Source organism: Ptychodera flava, chromosome 6 (genome assembly GCF_041260155.1).
Source record: "Ptychodera flava strain L36383 chromosome 6, AS_Pfla_20210202, whole genome shotgun sequence".
NCBI classification, from domain to species: Eukaryota; Metazoa; Hemichordata; class Enteropneusta; family Ptychoderidae; genus Ptychodera; species Ptychodera flava.
Genome location: NC_091933.1, coordinates 13,663,612 through 13,688,200, shown reverse-complemented (window position 1 = coordinate 13,688,200; position 24,589 = coordinate 13,663,612). Strand labels below are relative to the sequence as shown.

Here is a 24,589-nt window from a genome sequence, read left to right as displayed (position 1 = left end):
CAGTCAATTCCTAAGTTTGATATTTACTGAACTTTCCTAATTAGGGATGTGTACCGGGATTTACTTGGACAAAGTAGGCAAAACATGCTATGTACATTGATGATTTTACCAGGTTAAAACAATATTGAAAGTCATTTTGCATTTTCATGTCAGCTAATTTATAACTTACATATTTAATGAGCTTTCACAGTTTGGCATATTGTAGCTTGAAGGACTTGATCAAAGGCAATTACACTTGCTATACAAAGTGGTGATACAATGACATCAGTTAAAGAAATTATGTATTTTTATTTCAGCTAATTACACACTTCTATACATAATAACCTTCTAGAATTAATCTTTGGTGAATATTGTTCATTATGTTGATCATAATACTTTCAACAAGAGTAAATTATCACCCTGTGTAAACCAAGTGCATAATTAAGTTGCTACATGTAACAAATCACAGAGGAAGTGGAGATTGTTCTGTTAGATTATTTCAGACAAAGTAGCCACTGAAATAACAGATTCACTTCAATATTATAATTCATGAGTATTGGTAAATGTGAAGTCACTAGTTTGTCATATCATGCCTGGCTAGCAGTTCAGTCTACAGTAACCCATGGATGCACAAAAAATCCATGAGTAATATAACATAATACATACCATTGAAAACCAAATGACTCAATGTATCTAGTTTGAGTATTGAAACTCGTGGCATATATGCCAGTTGGATACTCTTTATTTTTACTGTACTTCAGGTTTGGTTGTGGTGAGGTTAATACAGGTTTAACACCAGACATATATGATTTATACATGTTTTTCTCTTAACCATAATACGGAAGCTTAAATTCTGCTTTCTACAGTACATTACAAATACTAGAATATTTCATATTTCAGCCCATCAGACGACAAGATCAGCTGGTGATGTTTGTTACATTCTTCTGTCCGTAAATTGAACTTCCCTGCAACCAAGATTTGTTACATTCCATAATAAAATAATGTACTTTGTCAGTGTTCTACAAATCCTTGTCTTCACTAGCCAGTCAACATGGGCTTAAAAAGGACAAATATACAATCTACATAAAAAAGATATACATTATTTAGATTGTATTGCTAAGGTTGGGGAACATTGGTCTATGATTTTGTAACTCCGGCAAACTTTCTGATGTGCCCTGATCTGATAATATTGACACACTAAGGAGTACCCATCCAAGTAATATTTACGTGCCTACTGCCCTTAAACAAAAAACACTACTTTTGAAATGAAAATTAATGTAAAACACATGATCAGACATTTTGATTCCATTTTCATTTTTCATTCTGCATTTGATGATTCTGAAATGCAACTGGAAGTATTTACTAACAGTAACTTGTCTATCACAATGTATTTCAACTGACACATATAAAAAAATAAATGTCTACGCTTTCCTATTGTACATTTTGCAAATTATGGCTACAAGAGAGACTGGCTCTGAATTTCTCATGCAACAAGGTCAAAGGTAAAGCAGGTATTTTAAAAATTTATTTCTAGTAGAAAATGGAATTATGCTAATTTTATGACAATTTCTGTGAATTTTTCATATGATAGAGTCAAAGGTAAAACATATTTTGAGAAACAAATATTTACAAACTAGAAGAATACCACTCTCATCAGAATTTGAACAAATCAGACAGTCATACTGAGGCATCAAAAACTAAATATCAAATCAACCAGATGAGCAGTGACCTTTCTTCATGATAATTTTTACATTACAAGAAAAAAATCTCAAGGAGAGGAATTTTGTTGCAGAACAAAAATATCTGTTGGTAAAAGGAAGTGTCTGATTAAGTTTATGCCATAGCATCAGACACTCTATGATAATATTTGACAAAATTGCCTGGAATATAGACACAAAATGTGTTGAATACATCATACAAACACAGAAATGATGGTCCATATCTAGCTTTAATCAACTTAGATATACTTAAACCACTACATACTATGGATTGAATTCTACTTATATGCAGCTCAATGTTAGGGCTATACATTTCTGTTCCTAGAATACCTATCAGTTAATTTCAAATGTAGAACAAGAACTCTGGGTAACATAGACATGTGAAAGTTGGTCATTTATGAGTTGCATACATTGCTTTATTTATTTATTTATTTTCCATATTGTATTTTATCTTCAAGGAAATGTTTAGTTGTAACATCTTGGATTTCCGTAGTCTATGGCAGAACATGATACATCCAATATATGTGTATCAATCATATTCAGAACCAATGGCAATGCTAAGATCATCTCCAACAATCAGTGTTGAATGGTACCATCTGTCAGTATCAACCACAACTGGAAGTAATGAAATAAGTTGCAGAAAACATTTATGAATTCATCAAGCAATTCATTATTAAATGTAGCTGCAAAGCAGCAATGACCGGGTTTTCGAGACATTCCGATGCACAGGGGCAATAAGAGAAACAGATATGAAAAAACTAGTGAAATTGAGGTCAAAGGTCATGAAGTCATGTGACATTTTGTAAAAAAAAAAATGTATCCCATAGTTATCCCTATATACCAAACATCAGACCTCTGGCTCTATTTGCTTGCTCAGAATTTGATATGTGCATAATTAATGAAGTAAGGAAGTGGTTGGTCATGTGACATTTTGCTCCTATAGTTATTCCTATGTACCAAAAATCAGACCTAAACTCTATTATTAAGCCCAGAGTTAGGTATGCACATAATTAATGAGGTACAGGAAGTGGCTGGTCACGTGACATTTTGTCAAAAGACTTGGCTTCCATATCACAGTACTACAGATTTCCCCTAATACATCATGATTTGTACCAACATAGATTCCCCTATGAAGTCTACAATGTCTCACATGTGTAGACAAAGTCCTGGACTAGTTGTAAAATTTCTGAAAACATACTTTTAAGGACACCTTTCTTCTCAATTCCCATTTTAAAGGATTAAGAAAATTGCGCTTGATTGAGAGAGGAGACAGCATTTTCTTAAATTTTCCACTAATTGTGTCCTCTGCAGTACAGAATAAAGTGATGGAAAGTAGGGAGACTAGATGCACCTGTTTTATGGAACAAAAGGATATTGATTTTTTCCAAATAGGAAAGACAAAAGAAATTTACATGCTAACTTTTTTCCGAGAATGACCCTTCAGTTGGTCATAACTTGCTTCCCAAAACTGTGACATTTATAGTACCTGCAGAATATGAATTTTATGGCTATTTAATAATTTCTTTGCAATTTATACTACAATATTTCAACGTACTTTTAATAAATATAATTAATCAATATTCTTGAGACTTCACATGATTGCTTTTATGCAGAACTGAAAAAGTTATAAGAAAAGTAACGTCATTGGTACAAATCAAACAGGATTGTGGGTAATTTTTACTGTGCAACAATTATCCGTATGTACCAAAAATCAGACCCCCGAGAGCTCTTTTGGCAAGTCCAGAATTAGATATGTGCATAAAAAATGAGTTAAAGGAAGATACTAAGGCCAAGGTCAAGTTGCATCTTCAAAATTGTGTTGTGCAATTTGGTCCCCTACTGGTAATTGTCAAATAACAACTAGCATTCTTGGACTCTTACATAGGCCAGAATAAGCCATGGCCATAGCTTAGCTGCATACGTATAGGGGAAGTAAAAGGTCACTGAAAATGTGAAAAATAATACTTTAAAAATCTTATTCTCATAATCAGCAGGGCCAATGACCTTGATATTTGGCATGAAGGAGCCTAGCCCTATGGTCTACCGAAATTTAGAAAAGAATTTTGATTGATTAATTTTATGCAAATGAGGTCAACTTAAAGTTTAAATTCAAAATGGCCACTTGGTCATGTAACCTATTGTTATGGTCATGTAATCAAAAAATTACTTGTGAGGAGTTTTCACTATGTGCCAAATTTGAAGTCTCTAGGTGCAACGGTGTTCACGTGGTAGTTGCATTCATGAGGCGGAAGGAGAAGCAAGAAGAAGAATAAAACAGAACGATTACAAAAGGTTTCGGATACATGGTCTCGAAATCCTAATAATATTTCTTGTGGATACTTTATCATTGTCCATTATGTATGAGATTGTCCATTATGTATGAGATGGCTGTAATATTTGCCGAAATTGTATAATAATACACAACAAGTAATGCGTAAGTGCTGAGGTCTATAAAAAATTAAGTCATTATTTCAGATTAATCATAGAAAGTCAGAACACTGTCCAATGATGATCGCTTTTGAAAAATTATTCTGTGCTACCATTTGTCACCAGAACTACATAATTTGCCTTGTTTACTTGTACTGGTATTCCTACAGAGGTTAGTTTCAACAGCAATGAACAAACACCTCTCTGACCAAAAAACCAAATATAAAGCAAGTTATTTCTGTGAACTTTTCAACCAAAAATGCTTTTCACCCTGCAAGCAATGTAACAGTGGATATGTAGCTTCACTTATTATATTTGAAACAAGAGAGCATGAAAATTATTTGGTATTTAGTGATTCAAAAAACATATAACATTGATCCTTTGAATTGATATTTTGAATACCTACTTATTTCTCCAGGCTCAACAATAACTTCTAACTTTCCATGGCATTCATGATAACATTCAGGTGGGGGAACTAGTGTCCATTTCTTTCTTCCTCTAACCTGTGCTTGCCATGATGATCTTCCAACTGCATCAATCTGAGTTGAAAAAAAAAAGATATTGGCATTCATTATAAATACTCAGGCTAATTGGCATCTCCAATATGATGATAAAACTTAGGACTGCTCAGCAACAATTGTCACATTTTGTCATTGCTCATAAAATTATTGCATCATTATCAACACTTTCTGTGATTTTATTGGAAAAAAGGATAACAAATTGTAACAAGGTCATAAAACAACAAGAATGTATGGAAAAGAAAGACATATTGTGCTATATGGATGACCACACCATGATACGCAATTGCACTTAAGAACAGCTGGTTTCTAGATCGGCCCACAAGTCGCTTGACTTTTCTTAGCCTTACACAGTTATTGGCTGGGTTTCTCATTCACCCTATCATCTAATATGTGACAGTCTGCTGAACAATTTGCTTCCATTTTTAGATACACAACAGTCTGCTGAAGTTTATTCCTTCAAATTACTCTGTTTTGATAGTTACATGGCCACAGACTTGACATATACTGGTCTCGTCACCTGAAACACTTCAATGATATATCTGTCTTTGGAATATCACAGATGCAGACTTTAACTTAGATTTGATTTTTGTTAAACTGGAAGCCAAAATCAAACATGAGGCAAAAAAGCTAGCTTCTTTTTTGTTGTTGATAACTCACAGTAGAAGGTAAACACTGTATGTGCATTGACACAGAATACTGGAAATATGCAAACACTATGCACACACTTAGATTAAAATGTAAGACAAAGTCATTTAAGCAAGTTACTACTTTGAGGTCTTACTTTAATATATGAAATGCTTTGACTGGAATGAGTGCAATATATATGATCACACAGTCTTCACTGAGTTATACAAGCACACAGCATGAGTAGGATGAATGTAGTAGTTAAGTTTCAGGAGGAATCATTGACTTTGTAATATCACATGTACAACCATCCACCACTTGCGGCTGTACTCAGCAATGTGAAAACACATGCAGAATGGATGACAGGCCGAAATCTCATTACGGTAGAATGCGCCTTGGGGACAGATAGTTAAACTCTCTCACTTTTCCAAATTTTTTCTGACCAACATGTACCACTTGTGGGAGCTCATTTTGAAGCCTTTGGAATTAAGAGAAACTTTCACTGTTTTAGTTTTTGGAAAAGCAAAAATTTTATTTTTGTCCGGGGATGGCAGCCAATTTGAATTTCAAATATCGGTATCATTGGTAATTTGTTTCTCTCGTACAAATATTTGCGAAGAGACCCCAAATTTTTTTTCTTGATTATGAAAGAGAATGGCTGAAAGAGTCCTTGAGGAAATTTAGTTTGGGCAAAAGTTTAAGTCTTTCACTTACAAGTTGCATACTACATTAATAAAAGCCAATGAACATGATCATTGACAGGCCTTTCATTACTCAACAAATGAGTATGGTCATTGACAGGCCTTTGACCACTCAACCAATGAGCATGGTCATTGGCAGGCCTTTGATTAATGAACCAATGAACAGCATGGTCATTGACAGGTCTCTCATTACTCAACCAATGAGTATGGTCATTGACAGACCTTTGATTACTTAGCCAATGAGCATGGTCATTGACATATCTCTCATTATTCAAGCAAATGAGCAGACTGCACTGTATTTATGATAGTTCACACACCTACTGATTTTGAATCATGATTGTCTTTACGTCGTTGAGTTCATCAACTTCACAACCACTTTGCAGAATTGAAATGGGAAATTGTAAATTGGCAAATTTTCTCATGCATGGAAATTAACATGTTGTACTTTATTTTCTTTTAATTTATTGCATAAATTAAAATTACTTGTACTTTCTCATGATAACGTAAAATGTCGATCGCTTGTAAAATATGAACTGGCTTACCTTGCTGCTTCTTTCATTACAAACAATAATTTTGAAGTTACTCATTTCGCAACCCCCTAAAACATGCAAGAATGCAGGATTGGCATCTGCCAGAACGCCATCATTGAAATTTGAGTGCTAGAACTGGCATGTACCCTAATGAAAAGAAATTTGATAATCCTTAGAAAAGGGGTCAAAGGCAAAGTAACAGCAGCTTCGTTGAATCCCTTTCATATCAAAAATAGCAACAAGTCAGAATATAAATTGATATTTACCAGTACATTAAATTGATCTCTCAATTGCTGCATGATCAGCAACTCAGATGAGTGTGAAGGAATTGATCATCTCAGAGACTTCTGCTGTTAACAAATTCACTTCGTTGCAGGGATATGTCTCTTTCACAATCTTAATAAAGCTTTGTCTGTTTTCAGCTTTTGTCACAATAGTGATGCAAACCATGCAGATATTACTTTGCATTTTCGGTTTCACATCAGAAGTTTTATTGATACCAGTTGGCATGATCACATTTGATATTTTTCCAGCCCTCCTTAAAGGGTATATCTCACCTAGAAAATTTTTTTTATTTTTTGTCAATAAATAATAATACTATTTCGAAGCTAAATGGTGGTGTTTTTTCCCTTTTCCGTTGATAAATAATTGTGAGAATGAAAAATGTTCATGGCTTGACGAAAAACCTCCGTGAGGAACTCGTCCATTTCTGTGACGTCATAAGTGGCGTTCGTGAGTGTAGAACGGAGTAGCTATACACACAATTGCAGAATGACATCTATCTCAAGTTCTGTCTATAATTTGGAAAGTGACAATCACTCCTGCAATAGAATGTTGTTTGGTATGATTGATTTAGAGGGTAGCCAGTGATGGAGAGTCTAGTGTTACTGTTGAAAATGATTCCATCGGAAATATTGTGAGCGTAGATTTTGTGTCCCAGTTCACTCAGCGTGAAATGTCTCCAGACCAACCGGCCGCTATATATCAAATATGTCAATGCAAACAATCCGCAGCTTCACAGGGAATCTAGAAAATTTTCAATCTAACTGCCCTGTTCTTTAAAAAAGTTATTATAGCAGAATATTAGTTTTATCAGGCCTTACTGCCAGCAGAATTGATCCTGTGCTTTCCTGGAGTACATAATAAACACCTGAGATGCCAAGCTGACCCCGGTCGCTTGGCTTTTTTGTCTCGGGGGAGCGGCACCAGTTACAGCTAGCCTTGGCCATCGTGTTGCCACATCCCACCCCCCTGCCCGCCCATCGAAACATGAGCTTACCAGAGTACATTGCTTCAATGTCACCTCACCACAAACATGAGAGTGGATTGATTTTATTCAAATTCCTTCAGTTTATTCTGTATGATATTTATATACCCACAAACTAGGGGCTAGTCTAGTCAGGCACAGACATATGGAAATATTTGGAGCCAATATGGCCGCCAACCCATGCTTTGATTTATCGCCGATAAATTGGCTAATCCCATTGTTGATATTGCTAATGGAAGAGGACAGCTGTACTAGGCGTTAAAACATTTTATTACACCTCACTCACTCAGTGTGCACTGCCATTGGTTAAACACAACTCACATGACATGTAAAAGAACGTGATGATGCCCTCTGCGAATGTGATGATGCCCTCTGCGAACTTGATGATGCCCTCTGCATTTGATATTACATGGATGACGTCATTTTACTGACTGCGCACCCTTTCTGCGCAAAACAAATTGTCGTTTGCTTGTTGTACTTTGCAGTTGGCAACTTATGGCTGCAAAACGTCATGCAGAGCTGTCACCGGCACAGTTAGACGATATTTTGATGCAAGTGAGCAAACGAACGAAAATGGCAACAAGGAATGCAATTTCTGTGTTCAGCGACTATGCAAGCAACATATTTGGATACGCCACCGAGGAGATCGGCAAACTTTGCGACAACCCTAGACTCGGCACTGACAACATTTTACGCTGAGGTCCGGACTCAGAAGGCGAACTGTACTCGAAAAAATCTTTGTGTTTTTGTTTCTTTGCATGTTTGCTTGTTCGGTGTAATAAAATAATAACACGTGAGAGCTTGGGCAATATCACGATTTATTGCCTGCCCAAGGGATGGTGGTCATGATCGAAATACTGATGATGCCCTCGCCTAAGGCTCGGGCATCATCAGTATTTCGATCATGACCACCATCCCTTGGGCAGGCAATAAATCGTGATATTGCCCTCGCTCTCATGTGTTATTATTAATAAGTAAACACCTATTGCCTGGTATGAGGGCTATAGTGCCCGTCTATTACCCCGAGGGGCCGTGTGTTACCAGAAACACATCGCTATTCCCCAAGGCCTTAGGCCGAGGGGTCTAGCGATGTGTTTCTGGTAACACACGGCCACGAGGGATAATAGACGAGCGCTATAGCCCGAAAATGACCAGGCTATAGGCATTTTATAACACGCCACATGCTCATGTTGTATTGTTATATAGTTTTAATGTATTTTGATATTTTGCACTGAAACAATCCATTGTGACATTACTGGGCGATGTTTCCACATGGTTTCAGTTGTACGTGGTACCATTTTCTTTCAAAAATATTCTAAGTATACCTAGTGACATCTTTAGTTGCACTTTAATCTTTTCCGTCGATGAGCTGTTCAAGTTCAGACGCTGTTGGAATGTTGGAAAATGTCGGAAAATCTGTTTTAAAGAATGTGTCGTCACTTATCCCGGACGCCATCACTTTCTAGTCACCCGCCATTATTGTTGCAAAGCTGCAGACGACACTACGATCAAGTGACCGAGCACTTTTCCAAATTTGGTCAGAACTATTTCCCTAGGGAAATAGCTTTTCAAAAAATACCTGACGTCACTTTTGTCGATCCGGTGGGGACTAGACGTATCTATTTTCTCGTCACGAGACGTATTCTGGCGAGTTGCGACACGGAATGAGCATGTGGCGAGTTATAATGCAGTTTATCAAGTTGTACAGTTTAGGGAGCTACTAATTATGAAAGGCAGTGGAAGTTGAGTCTCATTCAAAGAATATCCTGGGTGGGTCGGCTCCATGTCCAGGAATACTATTCCTGTACAGTAAGCTTACACAGGGGTTGACTGGGTCGGCTGCTAGCACACACAACTCTGCCATGCTCTCATGGAAATATTGACGGTAGACATAGACTAAAACCATCCAGGTTTGTGTTTTGGCAGTCCAAAACCGTGCATCTATTCATCATAGTGAACTATCAGAGATCTTCTCAAAGTTGGTACCCAATGTGTTAACTATTACTCTCAGGGGATTGCTCTCGTGATCACATGTTAGCCACATCTGACATCATGTCACGTGACCAATATGCGGCGAATATGAACTCAGACGTTTTTTGACAGGGTGAATTTTTCACAACTTTAACAGTGAAATACACTACTATAGAAGCAGTTGCCACTATACAACATTATGGATTTTTCAAAATAATAAATATTGTTTTAGTGCAAATCGACTAAGTTCAGACATACAAAAATAGGTGAGATATACACTTAAATACCTATATACATACATAGATACATACATTCATCGAGCAAAGACCTAATATTGGATCGTAACATGACTCAAGTTCATGTGCATATACCCGGGTAGAGTACAATATCCTTGTTCCAAATTTGAATGGAATTAAAGTTCAGATACATCTGAGCAAAAGTGGTTCTCAACATGACAAAGTCACGAGAAACACCCGTCCAGTGCCCACAATGATCATATTGTGAAGCTAATTGACATGCAATGTACTATATCATAATACACTTTTTCTATACCAACTTTGAATAACATCAGTTCTAGTAATGTCAGCATAGTGGCTTTGAACATAAAAACGATGGTATCAAAATGGCCCTCTGGTGGCAACATTAGATCATATCAAAAAAAAAATGGACATGCATATGTCATCGCACATTGTCCTTGTACCAAGTTTGAATGAAATGCATCAAGTATATCCACACGGTGGCTGAGGATGGATTAAGCCAGACAGGCACACACATGAAGAATAAGCCATGATTCACCTCTGACTTCCCAGGCAGGAACTAACTATACATAGAACAGTACATCAAAATTTTAAACAAGTTAGCGACACACAATTTGAGTTTTTCACAAAAATGGTAAAAATACCATTAAAATATAGAATTTTACACATATCCTATAATTTGATTAGATGTTAATTCCAAGACCATTCAACAATTTATCTGCAAACAGATATCAAAACAATAGGACTATCGATTGCAAAGTGATCTTCGCATTTAACTTATCTTCAAAGCAATAATATCACTAGTAATTTGTACATATGTTGCAATGAAAACATTCAAGTAGACCTGCATATCATATCACATGAGTAGTTACTTCTAAGATGCTTTTATCATATATATGAAAAAAATATCCAAAAATTTCAGCGAAAGTTGTAAATTGAAGATTCATACAGAAATAAAGAGTTTACATTAGCTGACCTTCATACTTGTTTACCAAAGGCACGTGAGCAATAACTCTTGCACTTTTAATTTTTAGATGTCATAATTTTTTTCACAAAATATTGGCAAACTTTTGGGACATGTATGTTCATTTGATATACTCCTATGATGCACCTATACTGGTACATTGCATTCTGAGGTTGCGTTCACACTTTTTCTATTGTTTTCAAGTGGATGGCTGTACATACATATAGGGCAAAGACATAATTAAATATTGAATGATCTAACTAGCATCGCATGCCACATCTGGCAAATGGAAAGTGATAAAGGAAGTGAGTGGTTTCACATAACAAAAGACTGCATCCATTTATTCTGATTCTTTTATCTATCCATTGTGATACGATTAACGTCATGAGATTCAGATACAGTGGTTTTTGTTGATCCATTGAATTACAACTACACATATTGTCTAAATTGAAGTGTTATCAACATTGTCAGGCTTAGCTGTCAGATAGGCGGTAATACAGAGGAATCAACTAGGCAAAAGTTGTAATATTGACTAGCAGGAGGTCAGACATAGTCAAATTATCACTTGCTTTCAGGTGTAGTTGTTCTGACCAGATCTACAACCTGCAAGACAATGTTTCAACTTTGGTAGATTGGAATTACTGCTCAGCTGATAATTAGGATAGGATAGGACAGGATGCATATTTCCTCATAGAACAGAAAGAAATGCCAATGCGTCAAAGCGAATCACTGTAAGACTGGACTTACATGCATATGTGCCCCATAGCCTGGACTGCCCATAAATATCCAGTCAGTTTTACTTGATTCAGATTCTTGTGGGATGAAGTAAGGTCTACGGTAATGTTCTCTGAGTGCATTTGCCGCTGATGGATCACAGTTGCTCCTGTAATTGCGAGATATAATACAAAATATATTACAGCCAAAATAATGGACTATGTGCCCATGGACAGGTGACCATTTACCCAACGTCAGGAGGCAAATGATGTCCTGCCTCCATAGTCCCTTGTTTGGGATGTCATATAAGGAATAGAATGATTTTCATCAGCAATCAGCCCATTTAAATCACATAATATGCAATTTATTGATTTTGATGTATAGTTTTCTAAAAGCCTTATTTCTTATACATCAAACAAATGATGTGATAATTTTTTAAAATTCCAAAGTTGTCATGTTGAAAATAGTTCCACATCACTTTCAGGCAAGTGATGACTATGACTATGCAGGGAAGTTTATTTTAATGAGTACGATAGTGTTTTGTTTGTGTGTTTGTCAATATCGACCGTAAAAGAGTGCAGTGCGGGATTCACGATCTGACACAGGAAAGGGAAACATAAACTTGCTCGTTTTCTTCGACGGCGACTCGTTGATCTTTATGGAATGGATATAGATATCAGGTGGAGTGAGGCCATCAAAATTCTCTTCTTCTTGTAAATGTCTTTACCAAAGGCATCTCAATCGGTCGATTGAAACACAGTCCCTCCCCACATTATTTGTATCTTTTGACCTTACATTGATGCAAACGAGCAGTTGATAATGTTGTTCGAGTTATTGAAAGATGTCTTAAGAACGGTCGACCATAGACAACTTCCATCCCATTTGCGTACACTGTATAGAAAAACCTTGGGTCAGGGGTTAATGGTGGGATACTTTTAACCCCAGAGTTGGTAAGCGTTGACCTGCGATCAAACCACACTGCTAACTGCTATAAGCCTGCTGTAAGGATCTGAGTGTAAAAAAAATAAACCACACGAAGTGAAAGTCGAGAGCGCAGTGTAGCAGTTCCGGGATTTTCTATTACCGATGCCGTTTGCTCAGTTACATTGTGACGGTCAGTTTTTCATGGAGATCTTGACGGCCAATCCTGCTCTTAGATACACCATTCTTTGCTGCTACAGAGCACATTTTTGTAATGGGCATTTCAAATGACTACAAGCTGCAAGAAGCCGATGACAAGGCCTATATAATTGCGGAATTTTTTCGTTTCGTTTGTACCTCCATATGTAGACTTGCCCAAAGCCTGTGGGTATAGAAATGTCAAAACAGAGTAAAATGAAGGGATAAACCTTAGTAAACAGTCATGTTATTGTCGAGGTGATCGCGAAATTGAAGCATAGACAGTAGAGGGGCCTCTACAGTCTATGATTGAAGCAATATACTTTGGCGACTGACACGTACATCATGTACATTGTTGGGTGAAACTCTCATTGAGTTTCGTTTTTGAGCACACACGCCTCGCCTGGGTACACCATTAGCTCTGCGTACAGGTCTGTGTCTTCCCGGCGTATACGGCGTGGAGGCCGTATAACGCCGGGAACACACAGACCTGTACACGATGTGCTCAGCTGCCCTTCTAAACTTACACAAAGCCAACTTTTGGGAGTGTGTCGGACCATGGAGGTAGTAGGGTCGGACGCACAGAGGCCAAGGTACACCATTAGCCCTGCGTAAAGGTCTGTGTCTTCCCGGCGTATACGGCGTGGAGGCCGTATAACGCCGGGAACACACAGACCTGTACACGATGTGCTCAGCTGCCCTTCTAAACTTACACAAAGCCAACTTTTGGGAGTAGGTCGGACGCACAGAGGCCGTAAGCGACGTATAGGGTCTAGGCAACTGTCATTGCGATGTACTCACTTTTGGTTCGAAATGCGATTCAACTGATACTTAGGGGTTATTACACGAAGTTTGGGCGATACCGCGTCGTATTCTAGTGATGTGTCCGTATTTTGACGTGTTGCGCAGCAACGAGTCAAAATACGGACACATCACGGAATACGACGCGGTATCGCCTTAACTTCGTGTAATAACCCCTTTATCATACATGCATGCTTTGGTTATGACTGTTTTCCTACGGACGTTAAGTTCCGAAATTAGCGACGAAATCAACTTGAAATCGACCTTGCTTCCTCCAGGCTGTACTTATAAAAAGTTGGTTGCTAAGAAGTGATGACAACCGTATCACTTCTTGATATTATTCCGCTATTGGCCCATTCCACTTCAAAGGAGGGTTTATGGAGCACTTTTAAAGCCAACAATTTAGATATTACTATGTCGACACAGGTTTTCACAATTTGAAGAAGATTATTTTTAGTTTAAAATGACGATGGATGTAAAACATAGGCGGGAGTTTGTAAAATGGGTGTGTTTTCGTGTTTTGATACATAACCTCATCCCTGCGTGAAAGTTATGAGGCCGCCAAAAATCGGGTCAAAATACTCGCGCCACGCTCAAACTCTATCGAGTATGAACAGCTGAGAGCACAGAGAGCGAGCAGCTCTGCGACATCTATGAATGCACATACAGTGGATATAATACCCATACCAGTCAGTTTATCTCGAAGAATTATACATGTTCCCAGACGTCAAATATGCCGAATTTACCATCTCAGTAAGCGGATTAGTGAAAACATGAAGTGAGTACACTGTAAGCTGTAGTGTCGCAACTCGTTCGTGATTTTGTTGCTGTACGAATAAAACATTTCAAAGGTATTTCCGTCGTCTGCTCGTATATTTCGTTCCTGGCTTGCCTAAATAGAACTAAACTTCCTTTAACAACCTAAGCGAAAGTTTGACTTTCCCTAGATGGTACATTGTATGTGAAACCCGCACCGCATCGGTGCCACCAGACACGATCATGACCTGTGCACTGACAGGTACAAATCGGAAATATCATGTGCACCTTCAACCTTGTCTGTCGCGAGTATTTTCAGTGCGGTTGGATTTTCGTGGCTCATTTACGACTGTAAACGATGTAATTCACCTCCCAGATACTTTAAGCTCATCAACAGGAAACTTGTCGTAAAGCGATTCTATCATGATGCTCTGTCAACCGATATCATTACGTGTAATCATACATCCATGGTGTAATCTTCAGCAGCGTAGACGACACGAAAACACTGCACCGCCACGGGACCGGCCGTGAATTGACAGGTGTCGGCAAATTATACAAATTTTCAATACGTTTGTTTGTATGTTTTTGGTACAACTGTACTTGTGCCTAAGTGCAATGCCCATGAAGTGACTGCAAACAACAGAATTTTGACCATAATCATAATGACGTTTCGGATTGTCATTTGTCTTATTCGCTCAGCTGTTTTATATGTACATATACCAACGGAGGTCATGCATACAGCGAAGGTCACGCGTACGCGTCGCTGTAAGTAGTTCGGTTACAGTGAAAATATAATTCGTATTTTCACTAGTTAAAATATGGGCTCATATCAGTACCGTCTGAACAATAGAAGAATGGCAATACAGGCACAGCATGTATGATACAAATAATTATACGATGCACAGAGAATAACAACATTCGAACAGATCTTGTGTGTCGAGAGGTGACTCCAATAGCGAGCAGTATCAATCGACAGTACAGTACCCGCCCGGCGCGGTGTCACAATGTCAAAGATGCTACACCGTGCACTGTTCAGTTCGAGTGCGATGTTTCCAAGTTCAACAAGTGATCATGTAGCAGGGGCGTAATAAGCACTTCACCGTGGGGGGTGCGGGGGGGGGGGGCAAAGGTAACCTATATGATGGATGAATTACGATCTAAAATTTGCATATATGAATATTAAATCATACACGAATAAATTAAAATAATTAAATCAGGCCAAAATCAATCTAAATAGTAAAAAATGTAATGAAAGCACCACTACTTTCACATACGGCAATGTCTCATAGGCAAGAGTAAAACTATTAAAATAACAAGATCTCAATTACGAATAAAAAGCATATTTGCGACAAATGTAAAAGTTGCAAATGACGTATTACGACGATGTTTACGAAGTTTTGAAGAAAACAAAATATATTTGAATCAACACCTAATGAAGGAACATAAGAACTTCACCGTTTACGCAATGGCTTCAATTTTGCAACGTGTCTAAGTGACATTTGTATATTAATTATGACATGTACATTTAAGATCGAGATCTGTATTGATGTTTACGATTGGACGTATATTTCCATCTTTAATTCATATCTATCATATGATCCAAACCAAGCCTTAAACATAACGTTTAAAATCCCATTCTAAAATAATACGGGAAAGGGAATACAAAGGACAAGAGAGAGCGTATCTTGGGCGATGGCAGCTGTCAAGCTTGTCTACCGAGAAATAAAGTCTATGTAGTACCAACGAACTCTGAACATCTCGTGTAGTCAATCGAAGATTACCAGCACCTCTCAGCAAGCTAAGACGAGTCCATGAGTAAAAGCAGGCCAAGATGAGGTAATGAGATAATAGGAGAAAAACGAGTATTTAACAGTTGTTTTGACAACTGTACACTATGTATTTCAACATGTTGGGGTAAGCTTAGAACAAAAAGGTGTTCTTGCAAAACCTGAGATTCCAAATATAAAACTTCAAAAGTTACTGAGTATAACAAAGTATGTAGTTGTCACTCAGAAAACAAATGCTAAACATCTTGGTAAAAGGTGACACTACTATCCCTTCCATAAAATTACAATTTTTACAGTAAGAAGAGTGGGTAGCTGAACAAATCATAACAGCCTCGAGTACAAATCCTCCTTTTTGAAGTGTCAAATAAATACTAGTCCTGATCACTGTTTCTGTTGAGTTAAATGCTCCATTAGCTGTAACTTTAAAGGCTATTTATTCTGAATTTTGTGTATCAACTATTTTTTTAGCCGAATTCCAATAGCGCTGATTGCGATGTCAGGTTTGTTACTAAATATAGCTGCACGCACGACTTCAGACACCGCTGCCTGAAATTCGGACAAATTTTTTCATGCGCGGTCGTTGTTGCAGCTCAGTTGTAGTCTGAGCCATAAATTCATAGGAATTAGTGTGAGTTTTTGTATTCATTATAACTATAGCAGGTTTTGATATCATCGTTCTTGCCGAAAATGCGGACTAATAATTTTTGCAAATTTACTAAAATGCTAAATATTCTGCTTGTCAAGACAGCAATGCCGAATGGCCATTGCTATTTTGAAAACTGAATTCTAATCCGGACTTATAAAATGTCCAAATCGTTTTTTAGCAGAAAAAATGTTCAAAGTAAGGGCAACTTCCTCCGCCTACGAACTATTTGGAGCATTCAACAACGAACATTTCACCGGCGGTACCTGCTTGCCACGGTGCAGATCCAACATCGTGATCAATCGCGGATCGTTGAAAAGCTGATGGAAATTCAATTCCGTTCCTTATTCGAAGCTAAACCAGTCAAGAATTGTTTTCGATCCGTCTTGTATGGAGACCAAAAAGATTTTACGCACTTCCGCCGATTTGAAAACTTTGAGGGAGAAATCAACTTGTGAAACGGTCGATTGATCTTCACTTAGGCCTACGGTACAATGTAGTCCGCTACAACAGGAGGTGCACATGTGCACTTTACGTACAGCGGTTGATGTACCCCTTTAAGATAGGTAATCTGATTTGTATGGAAACGATCGTACGACGGCATTTGCGTTTTTGCGACTTTAAAGTAAATTACTGCGACATCGCGAACAAAGGAAGGGCACATTCCGCCGTATTTTCGATCATACGATCTGTGTTTGTTTTTCAGATTTCGTCCCAAAACCTACCCGCACCACAGGGGCTCAGAAGTGGCTATTTAAATCAATATTACAGCGTTTTTCTTCTTTTTCAATGTTACAAATAAATCAGCTGAAGAGCACGCCACAACATTTGTGTAGCTGTCTTTTGTGTAGCTTGTATTGGCATGTATAGTGCGCCCTCAATGGGGAATGTGATCATATGTAAATACGACCTTTAGTTCCGTGACCTCTAGCCAATTCCTCTGGCCATGCCTACTGGCCATGCGTACAGACGTCGCTGTGTTTACTGTACTATTAGTACAGTAAGCATAGCGAGGGCAGGGCAGGAAGTAGGCATGGCTAGAGGTCACGGAACTAAAGGTCACATTTACGAGGACGCACTATACATGCCAATACAAGCTCGACAAAAGACAGCTACACAAGTGTTGTGCTTTTCAGCTGGTTTATTTGTAACATTGGAAAAGAAAGAAAAACGCTGTAATATTGACTTAAATAGCCACTTCTGAGCCCCTGTACCCGCACGCGGACTGCAAACAAAGAATTTATTTTACGGCGCCTTAACTCAAGTTGTTTGTTTAACTCCCTACATAGCACTAAGCAATAGTTGGGACAGCTACCCGTGGTCAATGTGTATTTGTAAAAGTTGGGGGGGGGCAAGAAGTATACCTTTGCCCCCCCCAACTTCAGCATTGGGGGGCGGCCGCCCCCCCCACTGCCCCCGGTTCCTTATGTGTAGTGTTTGTAAAACGAACCAATGTAATGGCAAGAAAATGCCCTAAAAATCTTAAAAGTTGACGAAGATTTGCTAACGATCAAATGCACAGAAAATGCATTACTCTGTACCTGCTTCACTATCACCACAGCAATCTGACATCGTTTTAGTTTTACCATTCACAGACCGTGTCATCGTTACTAAAATCAAACTTACCAGCAAATGCCCTGTTTATTTCACTATTTGACAGTAGTTTGTGAGACGTGCATTTGTTTATGCCCGTGTGCTCCTCGATATGCATTGTACTGAAGTTAGTGTGTAGGTGACGGCCGCTCAACGTTCTAGCTGTACTTTGATGGTTGACATATGCGTAGTAATATTGGTCATGTGCGGGAGGTGGGGGGGGGGGGGGGGGGTCAATCATGGCGGTTGGTTCAAATCGTGCGGACACCCTTACCAACATTGAACCTCGCCGTAAAGAGCAAGAAGGTGGTTTTACATATCCTTGAAGCCGTCCATAGTCACAATTTAGGTCTCCAATCACAGGCGTGATGTTTTCTGGGTAGTTTCTGTGAAGTAGTTTATGCTACGTTCCGACGTTCTCTTCCGTAGCCTAATCACCAAGGCTATGGAAGAGAACGTCGGAACGTAGCATAAACTACACCTATAGAAACTACCCAGAAAACATCACGCCTGTGTCTCCAATTGATTTGACTTGGGATTTCAGTCATCGAAAAAATGAAAAAAAAAATCAAAAGATACAAATAATGTCCCTTTAATAGGTGCGCTCTGGTATTTGGTTGCTTATATAAGACCTCGGGGTGAATATTAGCATATTAGCATATTTGGCAGGAAATAATCATGTGATAATTTCACCCAAATATGCTAATTTTAACCCCAGAGGTCTTATATCCATAACCAAATACCCTAGCTTGCCGTAAACCTCTAAAAAATTTATCTGCTGCACCAAAAATCTACTTCAACAAGTTGACATAAATCTACATGTACTTCAACAAGTCTCGCGCATTGTCGCGTTGTGTTTGTTAGGGTACGCAATGCATATTCAACGTCGCAAAATCTAAAGGTTTGCGTTACCATGCTGCACCCGGGCCCCTAACTGTGGAAATGCAGCTATCTGTGGCGGAGTAGCGTGCGTTTTAACGATGCGACTAAGGTTCAAAGGTGAATTTTAGCAATTTTTTTTATTTCAAATTTCGAACCCCTGACACATGGCCTTTCTTTTGGCGAAAAGTGTTGGGTCAATTCGTACCGAGAAATTCCTGAAATATTACTAAGATGGCAAACATTAGCTACACCGCGTGCCATTATTTCCCTTTTGTCTTAAAGGTCGAGGATGACCGACCACGATATCTTAGATAAACACGCAAGAGATTATGTATAGGCCTGGCGGTATAGTGCGCATGTGTTATCTTCAAGGCCATGCTCAGCGTTCTGAAATCCACTGGTATCGGTACGGCAAACACGTCCAGCAGACCAAAGCTGGCGCTCGTGCTCAGTACCGTCGAAAAAGCTGAAAAAGCAAGCGAGGTCCACAAAAGCGAACCTGAAAAAGACGGCAACGTGCGCAAAGATGATTTAAATGTAAAACAGTCCGACTTTGGCTCATACTACTCTGCAGCAACGATCAATAGCATAGTGAAGAGTCAGATTTGACCGAGGACGCAGTTGTTAACGGAGACGTGCTCAGTCCAACAGCAATGAAACATGGTCCCTCCAAAAATTGACACGCTGCTTTTCGTTAATTATCGTATCTGGCTAAACTTTCTAAGTTTAGATTTAGATTTAGACAATTCTAATTCAGCTTTCTAAACTTTTAGCTATACTTTCTAAAAACAATAAAAACACAATTCCGCACCTTAATGGATTTCCAATAAAAGCCCTGGAAGTTAAGATATCCTGACAAACAAGAACAAAGGCCCATAATTTATGCAAAAATCGTCAAGTTGACACTTTGAAGGCTCATTTTGCGAAAACAAAAGCGAATTTCAAAATTCCGGGACACGGTTTTTGCCCAGTATACCCAGCCGCCGATTGCCGTAAACAGATCATCAAGGCCAATTGGAGATTTGTACTTACACTTGTTTGAGTAAAAAAACTAAAAAACACGTGTTTTTGAGTAAAACAACCGTATGCGCACTGTTTTTGAAAACTAATAAATTTTCTGAACTCTTCGATGACCGAGCAGATAAAAAAGGTACCACATGTCGGTTGTGTGACCTCTTCTTCTATGTGAAAATGAGGATTGAATATAAGTGTCATTGAACATGAGTCGCTACCTTAATATGCGGCATCCATGGCAGGGTTGACCTTTTGATGACCCGCATAGACGCATGCTACTCCGCCAATGATAGCGACTTTTCGAGTGGGGTGCGGGATTGCTGCATAGCTGAATAGCCCGCTAAATAGCTAGGTAGCTAATAGCTACGTAAGCCATAAGAATAGCTTATATTTAGCTGTTTGTGGCTATTTAAGCTATTATTAATTTCCACAGGACACTTTTAGCTGCTAATAAACGTAGTAGGTAGCTATTCAGCTAAAAACAAATGATTATTGTAGGGCTGGTTATAGAGCTATTCAAGCTATTAGCCGTTTTTAGCCGCTAATAGCCACTCTTAGCTTACTATTAGCTGGCTACCAGCTACAAACTCCTGATGCCGAAATGGGCTGGCTATTGAGCTATTCAAGCTATTAGCCGTTTTTAGCCGCTATTAGCTGTTATTAGCCAGCTATTAGCTGGCTACCAGCTAAGCAGTGGACATGTCTGAAAAAGCCTGACAACTACTTATTACAAAGGAAGTTACGAGCGTGGCTTTCACTTAGGTGTACAAGAATTAGACATCTCCTAAATATACTGAATAAATATTGTAGAACCAAGGACTCAGTATTGAGTTCTTTATGGAAGAGATTTTCTTTCATGCAAGTGTAAGTTTCTACTAACCACAGCACATGGCATTTTTTCTGCATTGACAGCTAAAGAAATCACAAATTGTGCGTATTGAGGATTTCATTAACAGGCATGAAAAATTTTGTTGTAAAACGAAATGATCGGGGAATCTTGCGATTTGTAGAACCAAGAAAATATATTAAGTCACATGGCTGGTTGAGTGGTAGAGTAGTTATGCCATTATAGTCAGTTAGTCTCTGTTTGAAAAGGTTTCATGTGTGATTGCTTGTGTCTGGAAAAGTTTCATGTGATTAATTGTACCGACATTCACGCAGAGGCTAATCAAATACCTGTGACGGGTTTTGCATTTTCTTTCGTTCAAAAACTTATTAAATATGCATGTCAGTTTGCAGCTGAACACAAAAATTGTTTGTAGAAGACTTCCCACGACTGAAATATAAATATGATTCATAAGAAAATAGCTGATAGCCAGCTAATGGCCAGCTAACATTGGCTAATAGCGGCTAAAAACGGCTATTAACTTGAATAGCTGAATAGCCAAGGATTTCGGTATCATAGCAGAATAGCTGAATAGCTGCTCAACAACCCCGAAGGAGCTATTAAGTTGCCGCCATAGCCGCTAATTATCCCTTGAGTCATTGCTGTAAACCCTCTTAGCTGAATAGCTGCTAAATATGTCAAAGCTGGCTATTTTGGCTATCCAGCAATCCCGCACCTTTATGGACTTTTCCACAGCTACCCGGGTCCCATGACCAGACCCTAGACGTACAACGCTTGTCTTTTCATGATTCCTCTACTTACCATCCAATATACCATGGATCTGCTTCTTCCGACAGACTCGCCCTCTCTTCACTCATATTGAAAACTTCTCCCAAAGTTTCAAAATTGGTCTGGTACGGAAAAAATTGGCAATCTTTTTCCACTCTTTCGCTGTCCGGTGAATAAATCAATTTAAAGAAATCAAAACTAAAAACTTTGGGTGCAGTCCAGCCTTGTGCCCCATCCGTGATAACAACTGGCACTGATGAATACGCGTAACGCTCTGTGAATTCCGTGGGCGCAAGATCAGACACTTTCACGATTGTTGTGACGTTTCTGCAGATACCGCAGTCAACTGGAGGGCGAAATATGTCCTGGATATAGTGAGGATTTTCAACGATGCAGCGTTCTTCTTCGATGTCAAGCTCTCGCTGTTCAAACCAGATTTGGACCAGCTTTTCGTAGTCAACAATTTCCTGTTTCAAGACGACAGCCAAAGTCAACGCTGACACAGTAACAAGTGCAACCGTGACAATGGACAGTAACAAAATTGTCTGACACCCAGCTGACTTCTTGTTGTTGCCACTAATTTTCAATTCCTTGAGATGGTTTAAAGTTGCAATTTCGTGGGATGTCAATCCCAGTAAAATCGCCTTCTGAGCTATATCCTTGAAACGTTTAGTTACTTCTTCCTTCGGGACCGCCATGTTTCTCAATACATGTATACCACCTTACAACCTCGTTATGATACAGGCCTACGTGTACCGTGTACAGTACCTCGGTATACCTGAGTGCGCACTGACGCACCCAGTACCCCAGTACCCGGTCATATACCCTGTGTCACGAAGAGTTTACCGTCCCCGACGCGTCAACAGGTCACTGAAGCATGTGAAGACACGCACTAGAGGCCGTTTTCAATAGTACGACGCCGCGACGTGTCCTGCAACTCTAAATGGTTCGTCGATTACAAAAGTAGGGGGGTTGCATACGACGGCAAGAGCATTCTGATAGCCATCGGCCCGAGGGGGACAAGGAGAAGAAACATTTCAAATGAACTTTTATTATTCAAATAAAACTGTACAGAAACGTACATATCAAATCATTTCAATTTTTGAGACGGAAAGCAAAAATGATATCAGACAAATACGTAATAACATATGATGATCAATTGCTGAAAAAAACTAAGCAAAGTTGGACACTATAAAAACAGCAAAAAACTGCAAAATGGCTTAGCTGTGGGTCTATAGCGGCGGTGTTTTCAGACGGGATTCCTGCCTTTTATGGGCTGGTTTTGACTTTTACGATTTTAACCCTGCGACACAGTAGCAGGGTTAAAATCGTAAAAGTCAAAACCAGCTCGTAAAAGGCAAGACGGTGTGGCGGGGTTAAAATCGTAAAAGTCAAAACCAACCCGTAAAAGGCAGGAATCCCGTCTGAAAACACCACAGCTATGGACCAACAGATACAAAATGGCTATGACACTGAAGCTGAAACGAGACGGAGATAACTGGTGAAAAGGCAAACAGGTAGCTATATCGCAGCAACATGAGGAAAGATACCAATGAAATGTGAAAAAAATAAAACTGTGCAGAAAAAGTACATATCAACACACACACACACACGCACACACACACACACTCACACACACAATGTCGGCGTAGTTGCTTACTTTAATAGTACAAAATACACGGAAAATATGTCTTGATTTATTTCAAAGACCTTCGCTTGTATATTTTCGTCAGAAGTCAACGCAAGACACGATACAATCTGATATATCGTTGGGCTAGGAATGTGCATACTTCAACTATAAAAGGCATAAACCAACGTGGTTAAAAGACAGAAGTATCAACAATAATGTAACAGGGGCAGCAACATTCGCCAGAAATTAATAAAAATTCCTCCGTTGAAGGTATCGTGTTCTCTTTCAAAGACTCAAGTTTATACGGGAAACGCGCGGCATCTAGCAGGGTTGTTTCTGATTGCCCGGAGTTTTGTCAAAGTAACTTCAAACAGGTGCACAATAGGCACATGAATTGCCCTCCACAGCTAATGTCTTGTAATCTTTGTTTCGCATCGAACGGATCACAAGCAGAGTCTGACTTACCTTGCTCATTTCGATGATATATGTACAACAACATTGGATCTGTAGACGATTGCGAAAATAATCATCAACAGACTTGAATGTTTCGAACAAACTAATGAAATAGTCCAATTAAAGATGCTAACTACGTTATACATGTACATGGATCATCTGGAATCAATGATGCAGTCCTTTATTATCAATTCGGAATTAAAGGGACATGAGCTGTAACTTTTGACTTTTTTTTCAGTATTTTAGTTCTTGAAATCTACTATAGTTTCTCATCCTAATACCTGTGCTGTGCTAATTTAAACCGTCCATTACTCTGCTTGTCAACACACCCAGTACATGTGTAATGACCATTGTTATTGTTGATAAATTATTCTAGTCCGGACTTGCATACAGCATTCAACATTAATGCCTGATTATATCAATTTAGACGGCATCGACAAGGTATGCACTTGGTATTTATTTCATCATAGCCCAGGGATTAACACCAGAAACTGGAGTCAAAACGGAGAACAATACTGAAAAAAGCTAAATGGGACAGCTAATGGAGCTTTAATACACAATCCGATGGCAAGCATTTTGTTGTACAAATGAACCTGTAGCTGAAGAGTGTAACTCCAAAGTTG

The 24,589-nt window shown here is 38.8% G+C and overlaps 1 protein-coding gene across 1 annotated transcript; it reads right to left on the bottom strand.

Moving 5' to 3' along the window:
• Positions 1-264: 264 nt before the first annotated feature.
• Positions 265-22,713, bottom strand: LOC139134891 (uncharacterized). Its single transcript, XM_070701972.1, has 4 exons — positions 21,917-22,713; positions 11,707-11,842; positions 4,531-4,663; positions 265-2,312 (listed from the first exon to the last, which is right to left on the bottom strand). Exons 1-4 carry the CDS (start codon positions 22,579-22,581, stop codon positions 2,227-2,229), a joined length of 1,020 nt encoding a protein of 339 aa, XP_070558073.1. The 5' UTR covers positions 22,582-22,713; the 3' UTR covers positions 265-2,226.
• Positions 22,714-24,589: the final 1,876 nt, after the last annotated feature.

Bases quoted from the DNA above. Each gene is read 5' to 3' on its own strand.
- LOC139134891 (XM_070701972.1), bottom strand. From the start codon at position 22,581: ATGGCGGTCCCGAAGGAAGAAGTAACTAAACGTTTCAAGGATATAGCT. The intron at 4,664-11,706 runs GTAAGTCCAGTC...TTTTCAACTCAG, and splicing joins GCTATGGGGCACATATGCAT to ATTGATGCAGTTGGAAGATC. The intron at 2,313-4,530 runs GTAGGTATTCAA...CATTACTTCCAG, and splicing joins TGTTGAGCCTGGAGAAATAA to TTGTGGTTGATACTGACAGA.